Here is a 25,862-nt window from a genome sequence, read left to right as displayed (position 1 = left end):
GGCTTCTGTTAGTACTACTGCTATTAACATTTTTGCAGTGCTTAATCAAAAAACAACAGCAGCTCACTACCCTCCAAAAATGAAGAGCTTTGCCTAGATCAAAAAAAGACAGACCCTCCCTGCAAGCGCACAGTCTAATAACGAAGTATTTGTACCATTTACCCAAGCCTGTTTATTCAAGGCAGTTTAATCCAGTTACAAAGGATGACTTTTTGTTCCATACCACAAATCCATCATTCAGTAGCAGCAATACAAAGGATGGCAATCTGGATGTGCAAACAACATTATAACAACTTTGGTCTGGAACAGATAGGTAGCCGTGTTGGTCTGCCATAGTCAAAACAAATTTTTTTTTCCTTCCAGTAGCACCTTAAAGACCAACTAAGTTAGTTCTTGGTATGAGCTTTCGTGTGCATGCACACTTCTTCAGATACACGTGTATCTGAAGAAGTGTGCATGCACACGAAAGCTCATACCAAGAACTAACTTAGTTGGTCTTTAAGGTGCTACTGGAAGGAATTTTTTTTTTTGTTTTGGTCTGGAAGTCAGTCTTTGCTGATGTCGAATGCATGTACGGCTTATGTAGTCAAACTTAATTTCTTCCCCTGCTGCCCTTCCTCCACAGAACTGTCCTATTACTACTGGTGAGGTTGCAACCCAACAGTGGGAAAAAAGCAATGCCCTAGATGTTTTGGACTGCGACAGCCATAGGCACCATGGCTGATGGGAGTTGTAGTCCACAACATCCAGAGGGCACTTAGGTTGGGTAAGGCTGTGCTCCACATCAGCTCCTAAGGAGGCCCAGATCTCTGACTGTTGCAAAGGATCTCTTGGCCTTGGGCAGCCTTTTGCTCTGAGCATGACCCTCCAGCTCCTCCTTGCCTGTCCAGCTGTCTGACCACAGCAAGAGAGTAGACTTGTCTGACACAGTCGTCTCTGGCCAGTTGTGGAAGCTGCTAACCATTGATCAGCATCAGCCATGAAATCATTCAATTATAGAGCAAATGAATGGGTTATTGGTGGTTGCTTCCCATTCACAGTTAGCTTGCATCATTTTCGTGGCCTTTACACATGGGAAGAGAGGACGGTGACCTTTTCTTAGTGTACTTTGGCACTTTGACTGGTCTAACTGGTTAGAAAGCATTTAAATTGCTTCTGGCAGGGTGACGTAATATAATGGTGTATGGGCTGCATGGAGCCTCTGGGTATCGTGAGCCCTACAATCCCGACTAGCTCGGGGCTGGGGCAGCAGTTGATTTCAGGTGAGAAACAAGAGGTGTAGAGCGGGAGTGATTCCATAGGTGGGGAGCTGCCCAGGAAGGGCCCATCTCCCCCTTTGATTTTAGACGCTGAGGAAGGGGAGACAGTCCTGCAGCTGCCCTGCCCATAGAGCAGAGACATTCCCTAGCAACGGGAGGAGGAGCCAGAGGAGCTTTCCCCCCTTTGTGCTGCCTCTCTCATGTTGGCAGTGGATCTATGCCCCTCTGAGAAGTGTGTGCCTCCAACCTTGTAAGGAGAGAGAGTCTTGCAAATGAGTGTGGCCATTCCGCCTTTAAAAACTCTTGGGATGGCATGACCAGTTGTTGAGACATCTTCATAGCTTTCATTCAGTCTTGGACCCCTCTTGGGGTCCTGTTCCTGAGATTGCGGATCTTCAACTGATCCAGGCTGGGTCACAATAGCTGCACTACCACCATGCAAATATATGGCAATAGATTAAGTGGGCCCCCAAATGCATGTTTGGGTTAAAGGTGGTTCCTGGGTCTGAAAAAGTTGAAGGCTACTGCCTTAGATGAACTGTATTTGCACCACGACTTGTACCATTGCAAGTTTTAAGAAAATAATAATAATAATAATAATAATAATAATAATAATAATACTTATACTCTCCCATCTGGCTGGGTTTCCCCAGCCACTCTGGGCGGCTTCCAAGAAAATATACAATAGTCAAACATTAAAAGCTTCCCTAAACAAGGCTGCCTTCAGATGTCTTCTAAACTTCAGATAGTTGTTTATTCCTTTGACATCTGATGGGAGGGCGTTCCACAGGGCGGGTGCCACTACTGAGAAGGCCCTCTGCCTGATTCCCTGTAACCTCACTTCTCGTAGTGAGGGAACCACCAGAAGGCCCTCGGTGCTGGACCTCAGTGTCCGGGTAGAATGATGGGGGTGGAGACGCTCCTTCAGATATACTGGGCCGAGGCCGTTTAGGGCTTTAAAGGTCAGCACCAACACTGAATTGTGCTTGGAAACGGGAGCCAATGTAGGTCTTTCAAGCATAATTTTTTACTCACACCTAAGAGCTTCTGCTGAAATGTTGTGGGCAAGAGCCTGGACACCAAGTCACGTTTGTATGGTCAGTGGGAATTGCAGATCAGTTCATTTAAAGCAAAGTTTCTAGTGTCTGCAGAAGTGTGGCAGAGAGCACACTGCCCTATTAAAACTGCTTCCTCTGGTCGGCATTTCTTAGCTCAGGGACATTCCCCACTCCCTGTTTTGGCCCCTACATTTTCTTCCCCCATTTTTGTCTCTCATACCCTCCCAAAGTCCTTGAAATCACCCACCCACCCATGCCAGTGGGTGGTGCGACCCACATTAAAGCATTATAACCACCTTGTATGTTCCGATCCTTCGGCTGAGTACCATAGATTTGGGAGTATTTTCAGCTCATTGGAGAACTGGAGCCCAGCACAGGCGCTGTTGCTGGAGAAGGGATGGGCCTGGGAGCTTGGCAAGGAGTGATATGGGCGGCAGGGGATAGGAGGGGGGTGGAGCTAGGCCAGGCCTGCACAGCCTGTGACACAAGAAGCCAGAAGTAGCCCCATGTGGGAACTTCCCAGGAGCTTGGCAAAGCCCTCTCCATTATTTGCAGCCTTAGGGAAGTGGGGTGTTTACTTGGTTGGTTGTGTCATAAATTGTGTAGGCTCTACCTCAGGCAAGCATGATTCTCTCCCTTCACCCCTCGCCCCTTTCCTCACTGTAGGAAACATTTGCTAGCAAGAAGCTGGCTCTAATTGTAGGTTAACAAGGACAGTTTTTGAAGGTTTACATTGGGTTATTGGGGGGGGACCCTCCCCACCCTTCCCTTTCCCAGTTATTATCTCGGAACTGCCTTTGCTTGGTGGCTGTGTGTTGCCTGCTCTGGTGCATATAATGATGTGGTTTTGTTCACTGTGTTGGCGCAAGTTGAAGCGTTGCCTTTCCAGAGGCCTTTTGCCTTTAAAACCTCAGCTGAGTCATGTCTGGTCATGACGATTAATGTTTTTCCTGGGAAGCCTTGTGTAAGCAAGCAGCTCCCAACTTGCTCAACTCGGAGGACCTGTGGAGTCTGTGGACTTGCAGAACAAACTTTGGAAGCTCATGTATAGCCCCAATTGAACCTCCTGGTTGACAGTGGTAGATGTTGTGACCGTCAAAGCTAGATCAGAATAAAGTTGCTTTTAAAAGTTGTTGTGCGTTATTTTATTTTTTTTAGCTGTTTATAGCTTGTTGTGTTTCAGAGGCTAGACATGTTAGGGCTGCAATTTTAATTGGTTAGATCCGGATTTCCCAAGCTAGCAGGACCAAGATGCCAGGGATGATGGGCCTTGCAGTCCAAAAACAGCTGGAGACCCAAGTTTGGGAAATCAGTCAGGCTTTTAAGTGACCAAAATGTGCAAATTAAAACACAGAGAGACATTTAAGAAACAAGTACTGTACTCATAAGAAACTGCAGATGGTAAGCAACATCTTAGGAGAAACACTGTCTTTTACCTGTCATGCAGAAGGAAATGTCTCTTCTAAGATGATGCATAATCAAAACACAAATAAAGTATGATTTTGCTTCCCAAAACACTGGTTTTACTTGTATGTAAATATAATCAATCCACTAAGATTTGTTTAATTGGGTAGCAGTCCTAAATTATTTGTTATGTTATTATCCCACCCTTCCTCCAAGTAGCTAAGCATGACAGATGAACTGTCGCAACCTTATGAAAATAGGCTGGGCTGAGAGGGAAATGGTTTGCCTGAGAGCATCAGGCATTGAAGTGCCCAAATGGCAGCACAGCCCAACCACAGCTTGCCTCCTGGACTCAGGCCTGGGGTTTCATTCCAGGTTTGTGCAGAAACTGAGCATATATATATATATATATATATATATATATATATATTTAAAAATCTGAATCGGGTCACTGGCTCATTTTGTCAAGTCAGTTTTTATGGAAGGTACCGTGGAACCTCGGGTTACATACGCTTCAGGTTCCACATGCTTCAGGCTGCAGACTCCGCTTACCCAGAAATAGTGCTTCAGGTTAAGAACTTTGCTTCAGGATGAGAACAGAAATCGTGCTCAAGCGGCGCGGCAGCAGCAGGAGGCCCCATTAGCTAAAGTGGTGCTTCAGGTTAAGAACAGCTTTAGGTTAAGTACGGACCTCCGGGACGAATTAAGTATTTAACCCGAAGCACCACTGTAGATCTGTCAAGGGCCTTGAACCACGAAAAGTAAATGGCATCTCTGTATTGTCAGAAACAGCCTACCCTTGGTTATGATATGCTAGGAGCAGAATGGATGGGGCTATTGATGTTGTGCCCTGCTGTAAGTTTTCTGAGAAGTACTCTGCTGTGGAAACAAATCACTGGGCTAGTCAGACCTTTTGGCCTGACCAACAGGCCCTCTCCCATTTGAGTCATCTACTCCATGGTGGTACCCTCAAGATGTGGTTGGACCACAACTTCCCTCATTCCTGACAGATGATGGGAGATGACAGTCCCAACTGTAGGGCACCATGTTGGCTATACCTCGTCTATTCTGACTGACAGCAGCTCTGCTGCCTATGGGGTTGTTTTTTAAATGGCAATGGTGGGTATCAAACCTGGGGTCTCTGGCATGCCAAGTGTGTCCTCTGCCACTGAAGCCAGTTCTTACTTGGCCCCTGTTCCTTGGACTGCACAAGGTCTCTTTCTGCCAAAATCTGCTGAGACGTGATGCAAGGACTATCTTTGCCCGCCTTCTGGCAAGCCATTCAAGTCTAAATCCTGCTAAATATTAAGGATGGAGCTGTATGTTATAAGAAACACTGGGTTGCCAGAAATAAGGGCAGCTCCACACCCAAGTTTTCCCAGTTCCCCTCTAACGTGTAGGAAAACATAGCCAGAATCCTGAAATTATGGGGTTCTGTGTTCCCCTACCAGCACCGGCCACTGATGTGGACGTTCAGCCTGCTGAGACCAGGGCATGGGGTAAATCTTACTACATGTTACAGAGTGGCAGAACTTTCCACAACGATGCTGTTTTTGGCAAGAGCCCCATGCATCTCATAATTTGACCTTCCATGCTTAGGCTGCCTCTCGTGTGTAAAGTTTGGGCTAGAGCCTGCTCACTCAACTCCTTGCTTCTCCTCTCCTAGGCTAGTTGCTTCTTTTCTCTCTCTCTCCCCCCTCTCTCTTTCTCCCTGCCACCCCCCTCCCCAAGCTTCTGGGTCAGAACTGAGAGGTCTGTCCAATTTGCAGTGCTTCTTTTCTCTGGCACGGTTTTGTTTGCTTGTGAGAAAGACAAATCTTGGCAAGCTTGCCAAAGCAAGAGACTGGGAAAGGGTTAATGTCTGGGTCGTGACTCTTGGCTGAAGTCCCAGATGGAAAATGAGTTGGCTTTGTGCAGGAACAAACAATATTTTTGCCTGAGAGCTGAAATGTCAAAAGCCGAGCCTGTGGACTCGGGGGCTAGAAAGCTCCCTAGATCAAGAGCCGCTGCAGGAACTGGCAATGTTTGGTTTTACTTGCATCCTTGCTCTCTGTTGCCTGGCACTTCTTAATAATTATGATGTCATTAGTTTTCATGGGGAGAGCCGCCTAATGAAGTCGCTTCCTACAGGCTCTGCTGTAGTCTGTCCTTAATTCGTTTCTGTGCATGCTGTTTCTGCTAAAAGCTTGCCCGCCTTAAGTTGTACTTTACATCTCTCACACCCTGGGAGTCTAAATCTGTGTTGAAGGAGTGAGATATAAATTATGTAAATAAATTAGCATGGTAAAAAATGGATTGTGTTGGGCCTGCCAGTGTTACTTATTCATATTTCTTTACATTTCTCACTTCCATGTCTTTATTGTGGGATTCAAGGCAATGTGCCTTCACATAGAACTAAGACCAACATGTTCCAAATAGCTGTCACAAGTGTGGGGAACCTTTGACCCTCCAAATATTGCTGAACTGCAACTCTTAGAAGAGCAGCAATTTCACATTTGAGTTACTTAAGGATTCTTGGGCGAATGCTATCTGGACTCATCAGTTTGTCAGTTTTTATTTTGTCTATAAGGCCTGGAATGTTCTTGTCAACACTATTTCCATTAGTTCTTCAGGCTCTTCACATATGGAAGTTGTTCTGCATCATGTATTGCACTGTGAAGACAGATGCAAGTAATTCACTCAATTTATCTGCAATCTCCTTATCCTCCGTTAGCACACCTAAGGCACTATTGCTTTGTCATCCTACAATCGCCTTCCTGTTAGTCTCCTGTTAGTAATGTATTTAAGGAACCGTTTGTTGTTAACCTTTATGTTTCAGCAACATGCTCTTCAAATTGTTTTTAAGCATCTCTTAATGTCCACTTACGGTACATATCTTTTGCGTTCCATTTTGGTCTCATTTGGACAAGGCTTCCGTTTTCTAAGGAAGCCTTCTTACCTTGGCTGCCTTGCAGAATATTTTCTGGAGCAGAGAAGGCTAAGGAGTAAACCCTACACAGATCCAGAGCGAAGCCCCTAAGATGGTTGGATGGTGCCTTGTACGCCTCCTTCCAGAAACTCCTGCAGCCCAGATGGCACCAAATGTATTGCTATGCTTACCTTTGGGCCACTTCAGTGAGGCCGAGAGGGGGTCTTGTCATGTGGGCAGCCCAGGGCCTCCATACACATAACCCAGGATTATGCCCTGGGGAGGTCACTTTGGTGCTGCCAACACAGCAGTTTGACTTCACCTCTGGAAGCACACTCCAGTCTCTCTTTAGACAGTTGGATGCCAACAGCAGCAGCTCTCATCATCTCTTGCCTTTGGCCATGCTTCTAGGGCGGTTGGCAGTTCTAGTTCTGCAAGGTCTGGAGGGCCAAAGGTTCCCCACTCCTGATCTATCACCTTTTCGTTCCCGTACACTTTTGTCTTCTAGAGGCACATCACCACTTTTTTTGTTCCCAGGGAATTCTTGCCAAACTCTGCTCTTTTCAAGTTGGGTAATCATGAAGGTGCTTAGTAGCAGTGTCTCTTTGTTTAGACTGGCAAGGCACTGAGCTCAAAGAGCACTATTTGATCTACTCTGGCCAATGCTTGCTATGGGGCTTTTGGGGGATCTTGCTGGGCATTTCCTTCCCTTGGCTGGAGCTGCATGGTGATGACACACAAGCCGAACCCCTGCCTAACGTCCCAAGTTAGGACCGACTGAGTTCAAGTCCAGGTGGTCTGTTTCTTCCGTCTAAGCAACATACAGACGCAACTGCAGTTGAGCATTAAGGGGACCCAACACAATGCTGGCTCTTTGAAGAATCCGTTTTTGAACTCCTCCGTTGAAATTGGTTTCAGCCATCTGTTGTAGCTGCACCAATACCCAGCTGGAAGCTGCTTTCTCTTAGCAAACTGAGGCTGGCTTATGGTTTTGGGGTACCGGGCTGGAAGCATATAGATGACAAAAGGCAGGCAGCCGGGGAGAGAGCTGCTGAGTATATCCAGCAAGAGGGGAAGGATATACGACAGGTTGATGCCCTGGGACTCCCCATTGGAGAACTGCAGAGAAAGCAGCCAAGGAAGTCGGTTTGTGCCAGGAAGCCAGAGCAGCTCACATAGCACCCCCTGACCTCTTTGCTGCTCTGGCCCCTTTGTGGAGAATTCCAGCTTGCCACCCTCACTCCCATCTGGACATTGATGCTGTAGCCAGCCGTTATTTGTGTATTTCTGTAACCAAATGGATCCTTCCATCAGATGACACTGAGGACGTCCCCCATGCCTTACCTACCCCAATCAGTTCAGAGTATGATTTGTCATGTTTCTTTGCTCTCCTTGAAATTGTGGTCACAGCCTCCCAGAGAATTTCCTTTCCTTCCTCCTCCTCCTCCTCCTCCTCCTCTCTCACTGACCCTGCTTTTCGTGTGTTTCAGATCCTAACAACCTCTTCTGGCGTTTTTCTTTTTCTTGTTCTGTAAACACATTTACCACCAGGGCCTGCCAAAAATTACCCTGTTCAGACATAAAAGGAAATACTGTGATGGTTTAAGCCCTCTGGGGAGGGATTTTATTTGGGGGGGGGGGCGGAGGCAGAATCCTGCGTTTGCTCTGGACTTCAGTGCAAGCTTTATATTGCTGAGCTGATCTGGGCTGGCAGCCAAGTACAGCCAGCTACAGTAAGCGGATCTGTCCTCTTCCGTCCCCCCTCCCCACCTTCCAACTCCTGCAGAACACTACTTCAATTGGGGGAACAAGCCTGGTCTGTCACAGGACTCCTTCTTTCGCAGAGAGATGTCCTCAGTTGTTAGCTTTGCCCGGAGCTTAAAAAGATCAAAAGATGTGTCGGGCACTTGTGATACTTTCTGGGAATAAATAAGTTGGAGCTGTTTTTGGTTTTGTTTTTTAAAAAATCCTGCTTGAACCTTTATTAGTTGGCTTTCTAAATTGGTGTCGCATTTGTAGTGGAGATGGTTACACGGCTTTCCTGCAGCATTTTTACTTTTACGTGTTTGCACTTGTAGTGAACCAAGACTGCAAGTTTTAATCTGTCAACCGAAGCTTTATTGCAAATTTTAATAGGTGAGAAACCTAGTATGATTTTGAAGCTATTTTGGTTCTGGTGTGTTACTGTAAAAATGAATGAAAAAGAAGAAAACGAAATTTGCCTCCCCCCACCCCAAAGTCGTGAGCTTGTGATTATTCTGAGGGTGTGTGCCTAAATCATATAATTCCTCCATTAAAAGCAAAACACTGTATTGAAGTTTTGATGTTGAGGTGCATTTCATTGAGCAGTTATAAAGCAAATTATTTAATCAGTGAAGGCTGCAGTTGTGCGTATGCTTACTTGTGAGAAAGCCCTGTTGAATTGAGTGGGACTTCTAAACAATAATGGTTGGATTTATTCAACTGATGTTTTGATTAGGTAGAGTGGAGTGGGAGACAAAATCCTTTCTCTTCGTAAAGGTAAAGGTACCCCTGACCGTTAGGTCCAGTCACGGACGACTCTGGGGTTGGGGCCCTCATCTCGCTCTATAGGCTGAGGGAGCTGGCGTTTGTCCGCAGACAGCTTCTGGGTCATGTGGCCAGCATGACTAAGCTGCTTCTGGCGAACCAGAGCAGTGCACGGTAATGCCATATACCTTCCCACCAGAGTGGTACCTATTTATCTACTTGCACTTTGACGTTCTTTCGAACTGCTAGGTGGGCAGGAACTGGGACCAAGCAACGGGAGCTCATCCCATCACGGGGATTTGAACCGCCAACCTTCTGATAGGGAAGTCCTAGGCTCTGTGGTTTAGACCACAGCACCACCCACTTCCCTTTTTCTCTTCATACCCCCCCCCCCTTATTGTGGAGCTTCTTTCTCTCTGGTTCCTTAACTATGTTACCCGTGAATGGGTTTCCCTCCCACATCATCTCCGTGTGAAGCAAGGGAAGGAGTGAAAGTAAACTTCCGAGGTGCAAGAGGGAGGAACTCTGCCAAAGTCTCTTTGCTGTTCATGCTTAGGGTGGGTCAAAGAGCTGAGCCAGGAGAAAATGGGTGCTTTGGGATTAGGACCCGCTTGGCCAGCACCTGAGCTTCCGTCCATATCACAGAAATGATATTAGGACTTCCAGGAGTTGGTAGAGACACCTTTTTCTTAAACAACTTGCAGAAGTAATTCTGTGCAGTCCAAAGTAAATTATCCAGCTTCTGTAAAAAAAATAGGCAAGTGAGTTTAAGGGTATGTGTGTGTGCCTAAAAAAAGGGAGAGTTCTGCCAAAGCTTCATGTAGGCAAAGAGAAGGTTAAACACCCCTTTGCCCTGACACTGCCCATTTAAGGCCACGTGAGTCACTAGTTGGAGACTCTGCTGCTCAACCTTCAGCCCTTGCTCAGTTTTAATCTGTGGCCCATGTTAAAAGCAGAGTAGCCTTACGAGGGTATCAGGGTATGTGCACCTGGATAGCCAGACCTTCAGAACTAAACATTGGAATAGACTTTGTTAATGCTGCTCCTGCTTGTTGACAACCTGCGGTTTTGGTATATGTGTGTAGGGGTCAGTTTATGAGAAAATAAAAGGCGTAGATGCACGACATGAAAAAAAAAAGGGCCCGGTGGAGTAAAAAAAAAAAAAAAGGTGCTACATATTCAGGGTGTGCTCGCTTACAGGGCAGCCTCATTTTTCTCCCTTTTTTACATCCTCAGTTCTCTAGTTGTAAAATGGGTCTGGGCAGCTTACTTCACAGGGTGGCTGTGCTACTTAATGAGTAAAGAAGGACACTCAGTGTGCTTTAGATGCTGAAAGGACCTCTCTGGTATTAAAAATACAGAGTAAATGCAATCCCAGTCTCAACACTAGCCGGAATGATGCAGTTGCCTCCAGGGGGTTGGTTTTGAGAACCTAAAGGGCAGCAGGTTGTAAATTATTTAATTTAGTATTATGATTGCTATACTTGTAGGCGATTGCAGGTTGTTTTTTAAAGTGTCTTAATGTTCCGTTCTGTAAAATGAGAATAAACTCTGATTGGGAGATGGAACGTAAAGGAAACAAATGGCTTTAGTAGCATACTTTGTTATGACAACGTATACATTTGTGTGCACTGCTTTCATTTGGGAGGCTGAGCTGTGCATTGTGAATGAGGGAGGGAGAGAGTTGTCACCATTTGGATTTCCCACTTCAGGCACCAAAATATCTTGAGCGAGCACTGAGTGTGAATAATATTTAGTGATTTGCTGGAACAAAGACTGCCTGTCTGTTCATACGCAATTTTTGAGCTTATTTTTTAAAACCGGACATTTCACAATACATATTTTGTACAGTGTATTACACCCTGTGTGCGAATTATTGGCAAGAAAACGCCTTCTTCTTACAGTAAACAAAGGGCTGGAAATGGGGAGACTCCCAGGATTAAAATTTATCTAAGTTTAGACCAAGCGACTCTGCTTTATGCAAGATAAGCACCACCCATAGACTTTCTTGGCTTAACAGAGCTATAAGAACAACATACATATATAACGTCTAAATTGTATCTATGTAAATTATATCGAACAGCATAAAAGTGTCTTTACCACAAGTGTTTAATTTGTATCATTAAATGGTGTTTAATTTGTATCATTAAACGGGACGCAGGTGGCGCTGTTGGTTAAAGCCTCAGCGCCTAGGACTTGCCGATTGAAAGGTCGGCGGTTCGAATCCCTGCGGCGGGGTGCGCTCCCGCTGCTCGGTCCCAGCGCCTGCCAACCTAGCAGTTCGAAAGCACCTCCGGGTGCAAGTAGATAAATAGGGACCGCTTACCAGCAGGAAGGTAAATGGTGTTTCCTTGTGCGGCTCTGGCTCGCCAGATGCAGCTTTGTCACGCTGGCCACGTGACCCGGAAGTGTCTCCAGACAGCGCTGGCCCCTGGCCTCTTAAGTGAGATGGGCGCACAACCCCAGAGTCTGTCAAGACTGGCCCGTACGGGCAGGGGTACCTTTACCTTTACCTTTAATTTTGTTTTAAATGTATTTGCTTTTTTTTGTTTTTAACTGTTTTTAATGATCTTAAATGTACATTGCCTTGTGAAGGCGATTAATACATCAGTAATAATCTAGAGCAGCCTTCCTCTGGCACACTGAAAGTCCATGTGGAATTTCTTGGGCGGGACTATTAATAAACAACAAATTATCTTTTGTGCTAAGGAAGTATTAGGAAAATCAGCAACAACTGTGCAGATTTATTTCATAAATTGAACACACTTGCTCTTATTTTTAGTCCAAAGTTTTAAGTTAATTTTAGTCTACTTTAGATTTATACCCCGCTTCCCTATAAAAACAAGAGCCAAAACTACAAATAACAGTGGAAGAGAACCGGGCTCCCAATACTGCAGTTCAAAAGAGAAGCTGTACCTGCTGCAATTACCTGGTCAACATGATTGCCACCTCCCCTTCTTTGACTCTGGCCACCCTATCTCAACTTCTCTGCACTAGCTAGAAAGGTCTGCCCAGTGTGTAGCCTCTTTTCCATCATTCTGGAAAACCCTGGCTGTGATACCTACATTCAGCTGAATTCCATGCAAACCCCAAACTGATAATGTTTTTCTGCTAATGGGCTGCTCTGCCAGTGGCTGAATTTTGCAGGAAAGTCTCCCTTAGCTGGAATGCCTGCCATTTGAGGTGCATTTCTCCTTCAGCAATTAGTAGTTTGAGTTTATTAGTAGCTTAAGGGTTTGCTGATTAGGGATGGGAGACAACATCCAAGGGAAGTGCAGATAAGGTACTGGAGCTTTCAATAAGGTCTGATAGTCCACATTTCTTGGCTCATTGATCCTTATTTTCAGAAGGCAGTAATCACTTTTATTTATCGTATTTTTCGCTCTATAAGACGCACCAGAGCACAAGACGCATCTAGTTTTTGCAGGAGGAAAATAAGAAAAAAAAATATTCTGAATCTCAGAAGCCAGAACAGCAAGAGGGATCGCTGCGCAGTGAAAGCAGCAACCCCTCTTGCTGTTCTGGCTTCTGTGATAGCCGCGCAGCCTCCACTTGCTCCATAAGACACACATTTCCCCTTACTTTTTAGGAGGGAAAAAGTGAGTCTTATAAAGCAAAAAATACGGTACCCACTCTCCACTGATATCCTCAAAGAGCATTGTCATATTTATAGTTTGTTCACTGCCACCATCAGAACTCAAAGAAAGTTTAGACTAAACAAACAGACTGGATAGTGCATTGCACATTAAATTCACACACGGAATTGAGTAATAAACTGCAACCTTAGGTTCTCACTTCGAGAAGCTGGCCAGGGGCTTGCTACAGAACTCCCTTTAGGATCCTTTTTCAAAGCCCAGGACGAAATGTGATGCCCAATGAAAGACTTCTTTCTCTTCGCATATCTGAGCGCCTGGCCCGCACAATAAAGCAACTAAAGTGGAAGTGTGCAGCAGCTGCCGCAGCTTGGAAATTTCTGGTCTTCCCTGATAATTACGTTAGTGGTGGAATTATCCTTTCTCCGAACTGAGCCTGGAGTGGGGGGTGGAGAGATCGCTCTGCTTCAGTAATCCAGACCGGATTACAACGTTGTAATTGGATCCCTGCGCAACAAATTCCGTTTTGTGATGCAAGCCACTTGTTTTGCTGCTCTCGGAGCGTTCCAAGTCGGTCTCTGTCTGTTCTGGTGTGTAAAAATGACGCTTTGAGGGCAGCTTTTTAAGGGCTGCCAGAATTTCTTGCCTTAATAACAGGCCTCTTGCTATCTGCCTCCTTTGGAGGGATGATTGGGGCAATGGAGTTTGGGGGGGGGGAGGACTCCTTCCTAGGGAAGCACAAGTAATTTAAATTGGCAATAAATGGGGCTGTGCATGTACATTGCGCTAAAGCAATCCCCCTAAAATTCTGCTGCAAGGTACCCCCAAATCCTGCCTTAACAGGGCCCAGTTTTTCAAAGCCCTTCCTCTAATTTCTCCTGCTTTGCAATAGCTTCTCCTAGCCAATTGGGAGGGGCAAGGAGCTCTTTGGGAAGGGGGAGCAAAGAAATCCAGGCCCTCTGCAAGCCCCTCTGAATCAAAGAGACTGGTTCTGGCCTCTGCTATGTGGTTTGTGGATGAAGGCTGGGAGCAAAGTTCCCTCCTTCCAAAGCTGCTGCTACTGTTCTGTTGCACCTGATTTCTACCTTACCCTTATGCCTTGTAAGACCGTCTGTGTTGTCCTTTCCCAGCCCTGCCTTCTTTTCCTCACACTGGCAGACTTCCTTCTCTCCAGACTTCGCCAGATTAAGTTTTTGCAAGGCATTTTGCACTGGCGTATACAAGGTGCTGAAGCTCTGGCATCTGTGGAGCTTAATTCCACAGCTCCTCTGGCTTTGGGAATGTCTGCAAATGTTGCTAATGCGCTTTTGAGCATGAAACTAATTCTGGCACGACTGCACTGGCCACCAATTAGTTCCCAGCGCAATTGAACGAGCTGCTTTTGACCTAGAAAGACATAAGTAGCTCAGGACCTCAAGGCCCACCTCTCCCCACGTGAATTAGCCAGACACTGTGCTCATCACTGGAGGCCCTTCTCCCTGTGCCTACCTCTGAGGGAGGTGCAGATGGTGGAAAATTGAGAACAGGCCTTCTCAGTGGTGGCTCCCTGCGTGTGGAAGGCTCTCCCCCAGGAGACATGCCTGATACATCATATTTATCTTTAGGCACCAGGCAAAAACATTTATTTTCAGCTAGGTTCTATGTCCTTTATTTGAAGGGTTTTAGGTGTACTTGTGGCCTCTTAACTTAGTGGGGTGGGCTGTGTTAAAGGTAAAGGGACCCCTGACCATTAGGTCCAGTCATGACCGACTCTGGGGTTGTGGCGCTCATCTCGCTTTATTGGCCTCGGGAGCAGGCATACAGCTTCCGCGTCATGTGGCCAGCATGACTAAGCCGCTTCTGGCACGGAAACGCCGTTTACCTTCCCACTGGAGCGGTACCTGTTTATCTACTTGCACTCTGACGTGCTTTCGAACTGCTAGGTTGGCAGGAGCAGAGACCGAGCAACGGGAACTCACCCCGTCGTGGGGATTCAAACCGCCGACCTTCTGATCAGCAGGTCCTAGGCTCTGTGGTTTAACCCACAGCACCACCCACATCCCTGGGTTGTGTTAGTTCTGCCTTTTTATATACTATGGTTGGTTTTTAGGGTTTGCTTTTGTTTTTATTCTTTGTCTTAGTGTTAGTATTTTTTAAGCCGTTTTGGGTCACTTTTCACGAATAAAGGAACCAGAAATGTATCTGACAACAATAACAATATTTGCAAGAACAGGCTCTAGAAGATTGCTTTTTAAAAACAGAGACCCAAGATTCTCATGAAAGAGTTGTCCGTCCCAAAACACACATTGCACTAGGAAGTCCCCAGTTCAAATGTCACCTCAGCTGCTCTTTGTGATGTGTGTCATCATGGGTGTGCAGTCTTTTTGTTTCAAAGGACAAAATGTGCTAGTAGCCTGCCCTGAAATCATGAGAGAATCACAAAACAGTTCATTAATACAATTTACAGTAATGGAAAAGAATTTCCAGTCATTCTGTTTGGTCTACTATTGCAATAAAGTTTGCAATGCTTTCAGTCTTTCTCAAAACAATTGAGATTACATACCTTTTGTCATTCCCCAGATAGCTCCAGTTAATTGCCCGAGTACTGCTAAATCCTGTGCTGTTATGTGTCACTTTTGGGGGGGGCAGGTTTCAAGTTTGGGGCATGCTGAATCTTGATGGGCCGTGGTCAAATCAAATAATAAAATTCCTGTGGAAATTGCTAATAAAAACATCTTGGGATCCTGTGTTAATTTTACCTCTCAGCGTGTCATTAATAGGATTTAGTATACATTTTATAGCTTTAATAACAGAACCACCACCAATGAGCAAAATTATCCTTTCCCCTCCATGTTTCCAGCATACACCTGAGCCCCTCCCATTTGTTTTTGACAATTAAAAATACTTTTCACACAGAGGGAAGCACTACAGTGGTACCTCTGGTTGCGAACGGGATCCGTTCTGGAGGCCCGTTCACAACATGAGCAGAACGCAACCCACAGCGGCACATCTGCGCACGTGCGGGTTGTGATTTGCCGCTTCTGCGCATGCATGTGATGTCATTTTGCGCTTCTGCGCATGCGGGAGCGGCAAAATCCGGAAGTAACCCTTTCCGGTACTTCCTGGTCGCCTCAGGATGTAACCTGAAAGAACATAACATGAAGGAGACGTAACATGAGGGATGACTGTAGTGAATTTATTCACCAGTGGTCATAGGTGAGGCTTTAAATTAACTGTCCATTTAGCTGGATCATTTTCTTTAATCTGTAATGAAGCCTGATAGATTTGGGATCAAACTCTCTTGGTGGTTTTTACTTTTATAAAGGCAAGCTTCCCACTGGGCATGCCCAATCCTGTGTGCACATGTAGAGTGATGCTCTGGATCCTGGCCTTTACCTCCACATGCAATTTGGGGGTGTAAATGCTGGCATCACTTTTCAGAGCTCTCGTAAGCATCTGACTGTCTTGAACCAATGGAGTGCACCTCTAGGGGCAAAGTCTAACTGCTGGGTTAGCAGCACCAAAGTGATTTCTCTGGGCGCAGTGGTTGTGGAGGTCCTGAACTGCCCAGAAGACAAGACACACACACCCCGCCTTGGTCTCACTGATGTGGTCCAAAGGAAAGCAGAGCAATACATTCAGTATCAGCTTGGCTGCAGGAGTTGCCAGAAGGAGGCATACAAGACGCCATCCAATCGTCTTAGGGACTCCACTCCAGATTTGTGTTGGTTTACTCCTTAGCCTTTTTCTTCTCCCAAAGATATTCTGCAAAGCAGCAGAGGTTGAGGACCAGAGTTTTCCTTCTCCTAGATGGGCTCCCTTCCCAGGTGGACAAGCCCATCTGCCCTTCCCTCTACAGCACTTGCAGAATCTGCCTTCTTGACTGTTGGACGTGCTCTTGGTCTTGTCTGCTCAATCTGCTGGATCCTGTCTTTGCATGCAGTAGAAGTCCCTAACTCACTGAGGCTTTGATGCCCATTGGCTACCCTCACCTGGTTTAGCCCGCTGTTCCGTGCTGACACCTTCTAGGAGCCGCAAGTGAGAGCTAAGTCCAGGGTGGGGACCAAAGGCGGACAAACTGCCTCAGAAAGAGCATGATGTGTCTCCCTCCCCTAACACCCCTTACACCTCTTTCGTAAGCAAATGTGTCTAAAGGAGCTCTGAACACCTGAAATGCAGAGGTGATGCTTAAATATTCTAGCTTTCAGCTTTGAAAGAATCCAGTTTCTGAGCTCAGCCATCTGCATTCTGCTGCTTGAATCAATTTGACTATCTGGCACCTGAGGTACCCGATTCCCTGCTCCAGTGAACAAAGCTTTGTGGCTGCTATCGGGATTCTGGCAAATCATCTCATTATGCAACATCTGCTAACGCCAGCAAAAATGCTGGCTGCTTGGACAGGGCTGGAAAAATCCTAGAAACCAAATGCTGGCACCTAGGTTAGAAAAAATACCCCCAATCTCTTTTTTCAGGTATTGAACACTTGAGGATAAAAGTTTGCATAAGGGGCCAAATCCTTATGACTAGTCCTGCAACTGATTTCATTGGCACACACAAAAAACATCACGCCAATTCCCCTCTCTGCCGCCTCAGTTTCCCCTATTACTCTTTTCCGCAACTTTCTAATTCATGAAGAGATGGAGAATTGGTCCCTGTGCACGTTGTGGCTCTTACAAGCAAGCAAGTGTTCTTTATTATTATTTAATATTTATATATCCCACTCTTCTGCTAATAAGAGTGGAATTTGACAGAGCACTGTATTATAATCTGGTTGCAAGGTTTTAGCTAGCACTCACCACTAATGACAGGTGACCTGTGAAATTGCAATATGGCTTTTGAAAATTTACTTTATGTGTATTTGTTTATCTGGTTGTTTGACTTTTAAAAATACCCTGTCCCACCCCAAAGGCTCCTTCCAGTGTGTAGGCGGCATAAATCAAATGGACTGCTAACCATCAGTGTGATCCTTTCTCTCCCTCTCTCTCTCTTTCAGCTCAGAATGTGACTGTGGAAGAAATTATCACCGCCTACAAGCAAGCCTGTCAGAAGTTAAACTGTAAACAGATACCCAAACTACTGAAGCAGATCCAGGTATGTGCCTTTCCTTAAGTGCACAGCAGAACCGCTTATCAGATTTGTCTGTCAAAGGCAGAGATGGATTTTTATAAACACTGAAGAAAGCTGGCTGTTGCTGGAACTGAACAGTAATAAAAAAAGTCCTCTCTTGAAGTTGGGTCACATGTATTTCAAAAGCTGCAGCCCAGGCCCATGTAGCACAGCAAACACTAAACAAGGACGAGGTTTGTGTGTGTGTGTGTGTGTGTTTCCATTGCTTCCAAGATGACTGTACTAACCTACAGAGGGAACTGGGCCAGAGCCCAGAGAGCTAAGTTAGTCTGCAAGGTTATGAACATTGGAAGGTGCTTCACACAGTAATTGAAGATGCTGAGTTTGGGGCCCTCCCTAAAAGCATACAGGGATAAATCTATCCATGCAGGCAACAGTGATCTAGAGCCCATTACTCCTGCTCCAACCAGCAGCTTCCTAGCCTCCTTCCCATTTGGGTGGTTTTAGGAAGTGCTGCTCTCTCTGTTGCTGGAGACAAGGGAAAGGAACAATATATTCCAATTCAGAATCAGAGACCTACTCCAAAGGGCAGGGGTTCCACAGACGGGGACATTATGACATGGGACATCACTGCACAATGGGCGACACCCATGGGCAGGACAAGACGAAGGCCCTCTCTTCTGCAGAACGTGAGAGCTGGGCAGGCTGAGGGAGGGAGATGTCCCCCTTCAAGTGTTTGGGTTCCCAGGAACCTTCAGAATGGTGCCATTTACACACCCAGGGTGTGAAAGAGGGAGGACAATTTTGGCCCCTTATTTTGATTTGAAACCCTTCCTTCTCTGAAAACAACAGCTTGGGACAAAAAATCATCAACTGAGCTTTCAGCTCATGTTGAGATGATTGAAGAATTACCAGTAGCAACCAGAATGTCAATTATCATGAACTAGGGCAAGAAAATGAATCCACCTCTACTTGTTTTGCAGGATTTGTGATGTAATACACACACTTGCATTGTATATTTGGGCCGATGAATGAAAACCTCTTTGTTATGAAGTGGCCAGCTATTATCAGTTTCTGGAATGACAGATTTGATTATGTGCATCCCTAGTCATTGTTTACATTGGTGTAATGAACTTTTCGCCCTTCTATTAGCTGGGGAAATTTATTATTAAATCTGTTATTAGATGTGTGCGTGTAAATGTGTGTACATCTGTCTTGTTCATTTCTTTTTGAAAAAAGAAAATTGTGTTGTTTAAAAAGGGCCAGTCTCCAGATTGGACCCAGGAGCAGCCCAAACCAATCCTGCAGAAAGGAGCCACCCCTTCTATATATCGGGATATCTCCTCTGATCAGACCTGTTCCTAACTCTGAATCTGAACCAAATTGGGCTGGGCCTGGATCAGATTGGGAGATGAAAGACTGGGCTGTCCATGCTTCCCTTTAGGTCTTCTTCTTCATTATATCTTACCTTTAAGCCGTTCCCTTCCGTGTGTAGTAATTTGCTGTTGCTTTATTGCAGGAATATAAAGACTTGACTCCCAGGATAGAGTGCCTGGATCTGAAAGGTACATATTTCCGTTCCCAAGTCTTCTGTTGACACAGTGCAGATCACAATCATCTTGCCGACTCTGGTTATTCCTCAGTGACTATGATCCCTCAAACCTTCTATCTGGGAGTCTGTGCTTGAAAATGGTCCCCTTTGGAGATTAGGAGGGGTTGGGGAGAAGGAATGTTCAGTGTTGTAAATGTGAGATCATTCTGCTTAGGCCACAGGTGTTACAACATAGTGTCATGTGCAGATTTGATAAACTCGGAGGTCTTGTTTTGCTGGCAAATGAATGGAAATCCTGCGTTCTGAAGCCAGCTCACTATTTCAGAGGTTTGCCAGCATGCATCTACACCCTCCTCCAACCCTTCCCCCCCCCCCAACAGCACCCCATTTTGTTCACATCCCAAATCCTTTCTCTGGTCCCAGATTTAACATTTGCAATAGCCCGCAAATGTTTGGGAACGAACCAGATTGTGTAACCATGTTTGGCACATGCAAACGGAACACGGCTGACTCCATGCTAGATGTGCACGTGGCCTTGATTAGGGGTTACGTGGGGTCATCCCCTCCCTCGCCTCTCCCACTCCCTCACCTGGTTTCATATTTCATAACCAGCGAGTCGCTCCTTGCAAACAAACGAGTGAGCATCCTGTTCGTACTGCGGATACAGGTTGCTGACTTCAGGGCACGTTTATGTACAGAGTTTGCCTGTGAAATTTCTGCTGCCGTTGAGAGGCTAGTCCTAGTGGGCAGGGCGGAGAAGATTGTGAAGGCCCCAAGGCATACAAGGGTGGGGACTTCATTGGAGTGGAAAAGCAAAGCGGTGGCTGAGCAGATGGTATGTGATTGGGCAGGAGGAGGGGAAAGAGCTGCCACTTTGGGTTTGCTGGCTCCTTAGCAGAAATGAAGCCCAGGCCTGCAGTGGTTCTTCATATTTGGAGTACAGCGCCAATGATGCTTCGTGGTGCAAAACATTCAGCTTAATGTCCTGGGCTCCTTTGGAGGAGGGAGTGGGAAATATGTTTAAGAAATAACTCTGCCTTTCCTGTAATATTTAGAGTGCCAGTTCTTAGCTCTCATGCAGCAGGTCTTTTTAGAATGTTCCTATTTAGACTTGCACCAATAGATGATGAAGTGTCATTAGAAAGTCTGGTTTAAACCAGCCTTCCCCCCCCCCGCCCCTGGTTTAAATCATTTTTGTACCCCACCAAGTTGTACCTTAATGCCTGGGTCTCTATAGCCGGTTGTTTTCCAGTATTTAATGCAGTGTTTCTCAAACTTGGGTCCCCAGTTGTTGTTGGACTGCAGCTCCCATCATCCCTGACCAGTGGTCCTGCTAGCTAGGGATGATGGGAGTTGTAGTCCAAGAACAGCTGAGGACCCACATTTGAGAAACACTGATGTAATGCATCCTGTGCTTGCCAGTGAACCCTTTTAAATGCTGGAGGCTTGCAGATTTACTTTGTCTCTTGTTTTCCAGGCGAGAAGTTAGACTACAAGGCTTGTGAGGCCCTGGAAGAGATTTTTAAGCGCCTCCAGTTCAAAATAGTGGATTTGGAGCAAACGAACCTAGATGAAGATGTAGGTTTGCATGTAACATATAAAGAACTGCCTTTCTTCTCCTCCGCCTCCCCCCCCCCCCTTGTGAACAGTCAGCTGAGCTGAATCCTGCCGTTCTCTAACATGGAGAAACTTACGGTTCAGGGCTGAGTGTTTATAAATAAGGAATGTGGCCTAGTGTTGTCTGTTCCCATCACCAACAGATCTCTGGCATCTTCGGCAAAGCATTTTCCCAGGCCTGTGGCTGGAGATTGAACCTGGGCCCTTGTGCACACAGAGCTTTGCTACCAGATCACGGGCCCTTCCAAATGGTGTGACTGCTCTTCAAAAACTGCAGCAAATTGCTTCCTGAAAGTGGATTCCTAACATTGGCTAGTATTGGCTCTGTCTAGGCTTTGGGGGCCCTGTTCATAAGACACTTTAGTGAGGCCCCTTAATTTGAAAGAGGCAGGGTGTGCAAATCTAAAATCCTATTGAGCTGCTGCTGGTCATGTAGGGGGAGAGTGGTGGCAGGTTGAGGTGGCCTTACAAAGGTTTGTTCTCATCACTCCCTGGACCTTGTCTAAGGCCTGATCTGCACATTAAATCATAGACTTGTAGAGTTGGAAGGTGCAAGTGGAGAATTGGCACAGCTGAGAGATGGGTGGGGTTAAAAAACTTCCTCCTTATGTGCTTGTTTTCTTCTTGCATGAGGACTTAAATATGACCATTCACCACAATTCCACCTTGGGATTCTGCCATGTCTTCCCACTTCATCTGTGGACAAGGTTTATGGCCCACTTTGTTAAGATGTACATCCAGCATTAAAATAAAAATGACCCCTTCATTTATTAGGCACTTGAAAGTGATGGATGACCAGCTCCAAATTCTCCCTCTCTCCCCCTGCCCGCTCCCTGCTAAAAAGTATAAACCTGGGGCTGTAGTCAGCAAACTTTTACTCAAAGTAGACCCGTTGAAATGAATGAACCTAAGCTAGTCATGGCAAGTAATTCAGTGGGTCTACCCTGAGTGTCTCATCTTAAATTACACAGCCATCAGCGATGTGTTGTGGTTCCCTCTTCATGCAAATTATGGGAGTTGCATTTGAGTACATCGTGCCAGTTCAGTCTGCTCCTCTCACAGGCTTGTTGATAAGCAAGTCCCAACGCGAAAGAACAAATAGTTTGTGGTTGGAAGCCTAGAGCAAGACAGGTCTTGTGTTGTCTCCTTGACTTAGTTTACTGGTTTTTCAGTGCTATGACTAGCCAATTATTTCCCTGGGGGCAGCCTCCCAGTCTCCTTCCCCCTCCCACTAGCCCTGAGCTCCACAGTATACAAATCAGACGAACAAAACTTCTGGGGGTATTTTCTGTTTAATACATTTCATTGCAGAACTTCTGAACCAGAAATGGCATTTGAGAAGTAGCGATGAACAAATACAGCAGGTGCATTCATGAATCGATTATCAAATTGAAAGAGTTTTAAATTTGATTCTTTGTAGACCTTTACTGCTTGCGGAGTTTCCATGTTCCTACTGCTCTGAAATTTGTGCAAAAGACCTGCTTGCTGTCTCCAGACAGTCTGGCCCTTCCTTCCTCTCCCATCAGTAATATTCAGTAGTGGTGCCCTGAGGATCATCTAGTCCCACCCCTGCAATGCAGGAATATTCAGCTGCCCCATACAGAGATCGAACCTGCAACCTTGGCATTATCAGCACCACACTCTAACGAGCTGAGCGATGTGCTGTACTGTGTTAGGCTGCAGGAGTGGGTCAGTGAGGCTTTGTCGCAAGGTGTGCTGCGATTCTGTAAGTCGGCTCCATTTGCACACAGTGAGAGTTTTCTTCCAAGTAGGCACATGCAGATTTGGGCTGTGAGCAAGCTGATACTTGGTTTGGATCCACCGCCTTGAAAAAGCGCACCTCGTTTCAAACGGCAAAGAGAACTTGTACATTGTGTAATGTCGTCTTAAAAGATATCAGTATTGCTGCATGAACTTTGCCCATTTTGCGCCCTCTCTGGGTCACACCCAGGACAGGCTGCTGCGGCCACACCCTTGCTAACAGTCCTGGTGTTTCTTCTTTTGTTTTTGCCAGGGTGCCTCGGCGCTGTTTGATATGATTGAATACTATGAGTCAGCCACACACCTCAACATCTCATTTAACAAACACATCGGCACACGAGGTTGGCAGGCAGCTGCGCACATGATGAGGAAGGTTTGTATTCACGATTAGATAGCATTTCCCCTCTTCTTTCCCTGCCTCCCCCCGAAATTGCATTGCTTGCAGTAGTGTTGAAAAAAGAGGGCAAGCATTGAGCCCGTGTCCTCATTCATGCCCCAGCCCAGTTTCACGGTCAAGCTGCAGCTCCCATTGCCTGGAAATGCCACAAGTTAACATTTCTGGGGTGGTGTTATTGTTTTTTTTCTCCCACCCCCCACCCCCCAGCCAAGAGAAAAAGACTTTCCCTCCTTAAGAGTGAGCATTGACAGGTTCTCCACAATTCCATGGGCCCAGCTGTAGACTTCCCTGGTGGAAGAATTTTGTACTCTCTGGTGCCAGTGGCAGACATAGGGACTCCAGTAGGACAGACTCCATTAATGTTCCAGCAGGCAGCAAATACTACCATACATACGCACCTTGAATTGAAGAGTAAAAGATTCCCTAACTATTTTTTAAAATCCATAGAAATGTGTTGTGCCACAGAACTCACACTAAAAGTAAGGCAGAAATGGAGGGGGAGATATACGTGTCCTTAAGGCAAAGTGGGTTTGTGCCGATTCCTTGAGAGCGCTGGGTAAGCTATTGGCGCTGCAAGAACTGACTGGGGTTTTTAAAAATCCTGATTTCAGCCAATGCCCTCCACGGGGAAAGGGAGGAGGGCCTTGAGATGAACAATTCGTATAATTTCCTATTTTATCGTTTCCTGCCTGCTTCCCACTCTGTGTGCTTTGCTTTACAAAAGCTTGAAAGAATCTGTTCCCATGTGCAATTGACTAAACCTTGGTGATCCTTTCGTCTGCCTCCCAGCTTAGCATTATCTCACTGTTATCTTGATGGCATCCATTCAGGTGTTGAAACAGACTTTGCTGGTGATGTGCTGGCCTTGACCAGGCATGAGGAGCTCAGGATGTTTTCCTGAATGGCTTTCGGAACACATTGTGATAAAGCTGGTTCCAGGATCAAGCAAGGTTCATAGTGGGGAATCTCGTTTCCTGTTAAGTTATGCTAGTCCTTTTACTTACGTCATGATCTGCAGTAATAAACCGTAGAATAAGTTCAGATTGACACACAGCCCTATTCACACCTGCACTCTGTTAATTCAGGAACTCAGTGATAATCTCCTGCTTTAACGGGCTTACTGATCATGCTGTTCCTAGCTGCAAATAGAATAGTTTCCCCAGTGTGGAGTGCTATGCAAAGCCTGCACAGCAGACAGGAATCTTGGGCAGGGGCTAACACTTCTCACCCTTACCACAAGCCTCTTTAAAGTTTTTTCTCTTTAAACAGCGGCAGCAGCCTCGGCACCCCCCCCCCCCCACAAGGCATCCCATCCACATCTTGTGGAGCAGGTCTGCCTGATGCCAAGCGCCGAGCCCAATGGCGGCATAAGGCAGCCCCAGCACTTCTTCCCGGGAGGAAGAGCTAACCCACCCACCCTGTGCGAGCCGAAGGCTGTGGGCTTGATCAGCAGAGAAGCCCGCCCCTTCGCTTGTGCAGGGGCTGTGAGCTAACTCTTTGTCTGTTCAGGAGCGCGGGTGTGCGGCTGCTAGCTCCTAAATGGAGACGTCTACCAGAGCCCCCACCCCCGTCTCCAGCTTGTGCAAGCAGGCAGCCATGCGCCCCTCAACGCAGAAATAGAAACAAGCCGCCTGCCTGTGTGGGCAGTCGAGGGAGGAACAAGCTACATTGGCCTGGCCGATGTAGCTTGTTTCTCCCTCAGCGGTATGAGGGCCAGTGCGAGATGGCTGCTTCACCCAGTGCTATATCACGAGTGAAACCACAAGCTGCGTCCCTCGCCACGGGCTGCAGCCGGGTACTGGTGGCATGAGAACTCAGGAGCAGCACGGGTTTCACTTTCAATACAGTGGTACCTCGGGTTACAGACGCTTCAGGTTACAGACTCCGCTAACCCAGAGATAGTACCTCGGGTTAAGAACTTTGCTTCAGGATGAGAACAGAAATCGCACAGCAGCGGCGTGGTGGCAGTGGGAGGCCCCATTAGCTAAAGTTGTGCTTTAGGTTAAGAACAGTTTCAGGTTAAGAACGGACCTCCAGAACGAATTAAGTTTGTAACCAGAGGTACCACTGTATACTGATTGTTCTCTCCTGCTGCGCATGTCTGGACCACTGCATACTCTTCTGGCTGCTTCCAGCCCTTTGACTTGGTTGCGCGACAACCTACCTTGAGGTGCTGGCTAAGAGCACCTCTGGCTCAGGGGCGTTCTGAGCTGAAACGTTTCTTGATATCCAGGTACAGCACCGTTCATACCTTTCTATGACCTGACTCTCAACCTTTCCTTCCTTCTGCAGACAAACTGCCTCCAGTACTTGGACGCCCGCAACACACCTCTGCTTGATCACTCGGCACCGTTTGTGGCGCGCGCCTTGCGCATCAGCAACAGCCTGGCTGTGCTGCACCTGGAGAACGCCAGCCTGTCGGGGCGGCCCCTGATGTTGCTAGGTGAACAGCTTGAGTTGCCCTCTGTGTATCCAGCCAAATGCCCTTCTTTCTTGCTGACCCTCCGCTTCCATTGTCACTTTTCCTAATTCCCCACTGAGATGAGAGCTCAGCTTGCTGCTAGCAGGCATCTTTTCTGCGAGGGCTCCTTGCCTGCCAGAGGCATCCCTCTGCAGCACTGCGAATGTGCCAGCATTGATGGTCATAATGAGGGGCAGAGCGGTCCCCACTGATGCAGGCAGAAGCTCCCTTGTTGCCTTCCCTCATCCCTGGGCTCTTCAGTCTGCCTAGATCCTTGAAAGGTGCAGTGTGGAGGCTC

At 46.5% G+C, this 25,862-nt stretch overlaps 1 protein-coding gene across 2 annotated transcripts in view; it reads left to right on the top strand.

Moving 5' to 3' along the window:
* The window catches only part of PPP1R37 (protein phosphatase 1 regulatory subunit 37), a 49,765-nt gene that overhangs the window by 10,769 nt on the left and 13,134 nt on the right, over positions 1–25,862 (top strand). For both annotated transcript variants that reach the window (XM_083753671.1, XM_083753672.1), the window contains exons 2-6: positions 17,703–17,800; positions 19,296–19,341; positions 20,806–20,906; positions 22,960–23,079; positions 25,396–25,546. In XM_083753671.1, coding sequence (XP_083609797.1) covers positions 17,703–17,800; positions 19,296–19,341; positions 20,806–20,906; positions 22,960–23,079; positions 25,396–25,546 — 516 coding nt within the window. The remainder of the gene's footprint in view (positions 1–17,702; positions 17,801–19,295; positions 19,342–20,805; positions 20,907–22,959; positions 23,080–25,395; positions 25,547–25,862) is intronic.

This window comes from Podarcis gaigeae (genome assembly GCF_964106915.1).
Source record: "Podarcis gaigeae genome assembly, chromosome: 8".
Lineage (NCBI taxonomy): Eukaryota > Metazoa > Chordata > Lepidosauria > Squamata > Lacertidae > Podarcis > Podarcis gaigeae.
Note: the sequence above shows the minus strand (reverse complement) of the source record. Positions and strands in the feature narration are given on the sequence as shown.